Source organism: Rhinopithecus bieti, unplaced genomic scaffold, assembly GCF_001698545.2.
Source record: "Rhinopithecus bieti isolate Rb0 unplaced genomic scaffold, ASM169854v2 scaffold_3040, whole genome shotgun sequence".
Taxonomy (NCBI): Eukaryota; Metazoa; Chordata; class Mammalia; order Primates; family Cercopithecidae; genus Rhinopithecus; species Rhinopithecus bieti.
Genome location: NW_016804657.1, coordinates 1,543,347 through 1,549,346, shown reverse-complemented (window position 1 = coordinate 1,549,346; position 6,000 = coordinate 1,543,347). Strand labels below are relative to the sequence as shown.

The 6,000-nt window shown below is 35.5% G+C and overlaps 1 protein-coding gene across 6 annotated transcripts in view; it reads right to left on the bottom strand.

The window, feature by feature from the left end:
* Positions 1 to 6,000, bottom strand: part of CEPT1 (choline/ethanolamine phosphotransferase 1) — a 46,298-nt gene continuing 40,298 nt past the window's right edge. For 4 of the 6 annotated variants that reach the window (XM_017869643.1, XM_017869642.1, XM_017869644.1 and 1 more), the window contains exons 6-9: positions 2,780 to 2,911; positions 2,144 to 2,302; positions 1,518 to 1,643; positions 3 to 914 (exon numbers count right to left, since the gene is read on the bottom strand). In XM_017869643.1, coding sequence (XP_017725132.1) covers positions 795 to 914; positions 1,518 to 1,643; positions 2,144 to 2,302; positions 2,780 to 2,911 — 537 coding nt within the window. In that variant the 3' untranslated portion in view covers positions 3 to 794. Of the gene's footprint in view, positions 915 to 1,517; positions 1,644 to 2,143; positions 2,303 to 2,779; positions 2,912 to 6,000 lie in introns of all 6 variants that reach the window. The other 2 variants (XM_017869641.1, XM_017869646.1) reach the window with 1 other exon arrangement.

The following is a 6,000-nucleotide window of genomic DNA, read 5'->3' as shown; positions in this document are numbered from 1 at the left end:
TGCAGTGGACCAAATTTTCTTATTTATTAAAGAACAGAAATAAATTTTGCTTAAATTTAAAAAAATAATATTAAAACTTAGTTTATCTTTCCACTGAATAAAACTGAGAAAAAGTTGGCTTTCAGATCATATATTTATTTAAAAAAATAAAATGGGAAATTGACAAAGTTACCACATTATTCTGCATGCTAACAGGATTTCCCAAGCCTGTGAGAGAATCATTTCTTGAGCAATCAAAAAAAAAAACAAAACAAAACTTCCTCAACAATGTAAAAATAGGAAACTTTTCAATCCAAATTCAAGGTCTTTATTACTAGTTCCACCTCACAAGCTAGTGGGATGTACCTGTGTCACAAGCTGAACTCCTTAGTAAAGAAAGCTTGAGAAGACACTAAACAAGGATGTTACTAAAAGACGATGATTTGTTAAAATTATAAAGCAATTATCTTTTGGCCTGCAAATAGTCAACATCAGAACTCTCCACCACTGTGGATCTGGCTCCCCATCACAATGTTATTCTGAATCCAGGATAATTACAATTACATGGCATTTTTTTCTGCATGCTTTCTTGGCCCAAACCCTGCATGATAACATATACAATTTACAAGATGGGACTTGAAATTCCCATTCTCACACAGGATAGTTAGGGAGTGTTACCAATAATAAAGAATAAAAGTTACACAACATTGATTATTATAAATTATATTTGTTCTTATCCACCCCCATTCTCCTTAATATGTTCAGATTCTTTCCTGCAGAAAACATGGTGTTCCTATATAATACCAATTACATCATTAATGATGATTAGAATGAGCTGTAGAAACCTTGATTCTGAAGACATGTATGTGCAGGTGAGACGCAATCTGATTGCAAACACTGACACAGTAGCGGATCAAATCAAAGAAAGAGAAAACCTGGAAAGAAAAGAGACATTCTCAGCACCCGTTTAGGCTCTCCCTAAGCTTCCTGAAAGTAAAGAGGAGTGGACTCTGTTTTCTCTGCAGATTGACCTTCCATTCTAAACAATAATTCAATTTCCTTGCAATCTTTCCTTCACACACAAACTCTTTGTTAGAGAGACAGATGGCAAATATTTTAAGCTTTATGGGCCTTATTGTCTTTGACACAGTTGCTTAACTCTGCCATTGTAGCATGAAACCAGCCAAAGACAATATATAAATGAATGGCCATAGCTGTGTTCCAATAAAACTGTATTTACCAAAACAGGCTATGGGCCCACAGGGTGTAGTATGCCGATTCATGCTTTTTTACTCAGTCAGCAATTTGCAATTTATGAGCCCTGCCTGATGTAGGCAGGACTAGTAAGATTAATGCAAAAAATAAAAGGCTCAAATATAAAGTCACAGAACTCTCACACAGCCCCATTTATGTGGATTTCTGACATTCCAAATCATTACAATTATATGAACTATCTCTCATGACTGGTTCATCAAAATAAGAAAACAAACAACCTTCAAACCCTCAAACCATGAAATAAGACTTAGTACAATACCTACCAGGGCAATCCAAAGTACAATATATTCATCAATAAAGCTGTTAAAATACTGGTCCAGAAACAAAAGTGCTGGACCTATGAATGCTGTGTCATGCAAATGCATTTCACTTTTCGTCATGTGTGCAACCTATGAATAAAACAGAATAACGTAGGCATTTTCATAGGAGGACAATTGTGGACTACAGAGTAAATCATATTGTGCTCAGATATCAACTTCCAATAATTATTTAGGAATAGCTGTTGAATTCCCAAAACTAAAAACCCAACAATAAGAAATGTGTCTGAGAAAGAAAGGGATATATCATGTCAACTAACCCGCCAAAGATGCTTTTCACAAGAAGCCTTGATTTGAGTGTCCAGACTGAGACTGAAGAATGTAGATAAACTGAACAACCAAATTAAACAGTGGATAAAAGGGTGAAAACTTGTATGTTTTCCAAGAACTTCCAGTAACTTCAAATTGTAGCTTCACAAAGGGTAAAAATAGTACCCATGTTGATATCAAGAGATTCTGATTAGAGGAGGGCAAACTCTAGGACCATTTAGGAAGCACAGAATGAAAACTATGGCCATAAAACCAAAATAAGATAAAAGTGAAAACAAAACAAATAAAACTCAGGTGCTTACCACAAGCTTATTAGTGATTTTAGCAGACACAAAACCAAATGTCAGTATATAAAGACAGGGATGCTTTTCAAAAAGCTGAACTGCGGATTTCTTGTAGATCATTGCAGCTAATGTAATCACTGATCCAATATGGAGAAAAGGAGAAAGGACACTTGTTCCCTGTACAGAGTGAAGAGAAGAGTTAATAGTATTCAGTGCTCATCAGATACTACATGGATCTGCTCCAGAACAGTTCAACTCAAACTTTCAGGAACCTCATGATGCCTGATAGGCAGCAATTTCTATAAATCACAAACTAGAAGAGCTAATGAAAAGTAACAGCATAAATTGATTAGGCACAAACTGAAGATTTCACTTAAGAGACCAGGCTTACTTTTACAAAGCAGCTCATACTTTAAAAAACATGTGAATAAGTATGTGTGTGTGTGTGTGTTTATGCATAAAAGTATGACTATATAAAGCATATAAATGTGGGTAAGTATATACAAAATTGAAGTTTTGAACATTAGTTTCTTTAAAGGCTATGTATAAATTATAAATTAACAAATGATTTTATACATTTGAAATAAAAAACAAAATGACAACAGAACCAAGTCCTAATGTAAACAAGTGTTGAAAATCTTAAGGCATACTTACTGCTATTGTTGATCCATTTTTGCCAACACCACCTGTGAAGATTACACGGAAGTAATTTGTACAGGAAAATATAGTCCCTGCTACAGTACAAAGCGCAGGAAAAATTTTCATTTGAATATTCAGCACTGGAATCTTTAATGGGTAGAGAGAGAAAACAATTAAAACATACACAAACTAAGAAAACAGTCTAATATTTGATTCATCTTCCCAAAAACTTTCCATTTCCTCCAATTACATAAATATGTAAAGTAATGAAAGTTTCCTTTTCCTCTTCATTACAAGCAATATAGCAAGTCTCAAGAGTTGAGACTATTTAGAAATTAATCTCACTTCTGATACCAACCTTAAAAAAAAAAAACCAGATTCAACTTTATTAACTTGTGTCACAAGTTAAGACAGATTCACCTAATGCATCCCAGAGGTCTTGCAACAGTGAACCAGGATGTGTTCTGGCCTTTTAATAAAAGGAGTGCACCTTGCCTTTTCTTTGTATATGTTTTGAATTCTACCTCTAAATCTGTAGAACATTCATAATTGTTGTGAGGAAGTATGAAGCATAACAGAAATGTTGCAACTAGATATAAAAATCTCCAGAGTATAGAGAATGGAAGACAAAATTTCTATTCAGAAGAGTTCCCAACTCCAAATTGTTAGGATACAGGCAGTAAAAGCAAAAGGCAACTAAGAAGGCATTCACATGCAGGAGAAAAAACAGGTCAAGTACATTCAAACAGATTCTACTACTATGCATCCAAAATTTTAAAGTTTAAATGTACTTTTCAGAAAAGTGAATAATATATTCATAAAATATACTGAAAATGTGTTTATTTACCTGAAGTATGGAGGACAGAGTGGATTGATATCATGCATTTAATCTTGCAAACACAATATCCATCATTTAAAATGAAATACACTTGTACTGAATTTTAAAAATCATTTAAGAGTCTCTTCTTTTTTGCACCCCTCCCTTTAGCTTTTTTGGTCTCAAATTTTGTCCAATATGGATTGAAAAGAAAGTAACAGTAAAATAAATGACGTAGTCTAGTAATAGAAACAAATGATTATAGAAACAAGATTCCAAAAGCCCCCAATGGTTTAATAAGCCATGAGTTCTTACAATGAAAAAAATTTTTTTTTTTTTTTTAAATTGAGACAGAGTCTTGCTCTGTCACCCAGGCTGGAGTGCAGTGGTGTGATCTTGGTTTACTGCAACCTCCGCTTCCGGGTTCAAGTGATTCTCCTGCCTCAGCCTCCCGAGTAGCTGGGATTACAGGCGGCCACACCAGGCCTGGCTAATTTTTGTATTTTTAGTAGAGACGGGGTTTCACCATGTTGGCTGGGCTGGTCTCGAACTCTTGACCTCAAGTGATCTCCCAGCCTCAGCCTCCCAAAGTGCTGGGATTACAGGTGTGAGCCACCATGCCTGGTCACAATGAAAGCATTTTAATTAGGGCTGTTTACACTTTGTACGGCTGTCATCTATCTATACTTTCAAAATCAAATAGCAAATGTGGCACTTCCTACTATATGGAAAACCTCAGTTAAGATTGGAAGACATAAATCTTAATGTTTGGATACTTCATTTCTTCAAAACTCTCAAGAACTCACTTTGTTTAGATAACTCCGTTACCTCTTGCAAAATGCAACTCTAAAGAAAATTGAAATCAAATGTTCAAGTTTAAGCTGTACTGAAGCAGTGTTAAATTTTCTGAAATTAACTAGGTCAACCTAAAAGTCAAGTCCTAAACTATCCTAAATGGTTATCTTCTCCCCCTAAATCTCCAACCTCTGCAGTCTAAGTTCAAAACTTGTTTTCAATAAAGGAGAAAATCAACACCATGGTTGCTTTGAACTCCAAGAGATTTTTCTGCTCTTGTTCAATAAACTAGGGACATTACGTTCTCAATCTGATGCATCTGGCCGAAACTCAATACTGTGGCTAGTTTCCTGGTTCCCAGACTCTCTTTCCACCCCTCCCACTTTTGACTCCACAGAGACAAAGGATCTCTCTGGCAAAGGGGAAAATACTATACTTTTCTCAGATTCCAAAAAAAGCAAAGCATTATTCTATCACAGGGGCAGCCCTGTATTAGGGCCAGGGTACTAAATGAGTACCATCTCTGTATAATAGTCATCTGTGTCATAAATGAACTGAATGAGAGTCATAACTGTATTTATAATTTGGTGAAATTGCCTTGGGATCGTAAAAATTAATGCCTTTTAAAAGAATAAGTACAAACATCAGAAAAGCCAGGAAAATTAGTACATGGCTTGGAGTATAAAGTAAGGAAGCAAGCTATTGACCTAGGAGCAAAGCATCATAGATTCTTAAGGTTCTCATCACTTTTGTCATATATGTTAGCTACATACACCAAAACATAAGCTCCTGAGTGACGCATTTTGTTTGAAATGATTTTGTACACTCTCTAGAGCCCTGGTTATTGTGGGTGGCTCAATACACATTTGTTACATGAAGACTAAAATCTCCCTTTCTCTTACTTTCTATGTAGAACTCCTGTTTTGGGAGAGTATGAAGAAACACCTAGCCCCCACATTAGCAATGAAATGAGCTACCAAGAAAATATGAGGCAAAGTGAAGGAAAAGATCGAGTCAAAGGAATCCCAAGTCTCAGCAGGTGATCCTTTAAAAATTGGCACTCCTACTTATAAAAAACACAAAGTGTTGCCATTCTCACCCCACACTTAAGATCAAGGAGGGTGGCACATTCTATCTTTCCCTCAGGTCAAAAAGGACAGGCACGTTCTGTTTTTCCCAACCTTTTTCTTTCTGTCATCATCTTGGAACTCATCAAAGGTGGCCAAAGTGCATCCACTCTTTAGAAATAGCCAAAGAGCTATACCAAAGACATCTTTATGTCAGGACTGCTTGCAGTTTCACGTCTTTAAGAGTCGGGAAGAGTAAGAATTCCTTTGGGTCATGGTGTCTGTCCTACAGCCAGGTGAAAACTCTTCAGACTCATACCATGAAGGTATGCATCCAAATAATAACAATGTAATGTAATTCACTTTTAAAAGGTTAGAGATAGAAAAGAAAATCTTAAATTATCAGTATCTTTACCAGATTACAAAGGTCATGTTTTCTGGTTCAATAGTTTGTATTAATGCAGACTACTATCAGTTAGTAAACTTTGACTAGTTTTCTTATAAGCATGATAAAATGTCCTTATAGGCTTTGTACACCAGAGCAGAAATAAAAAGTT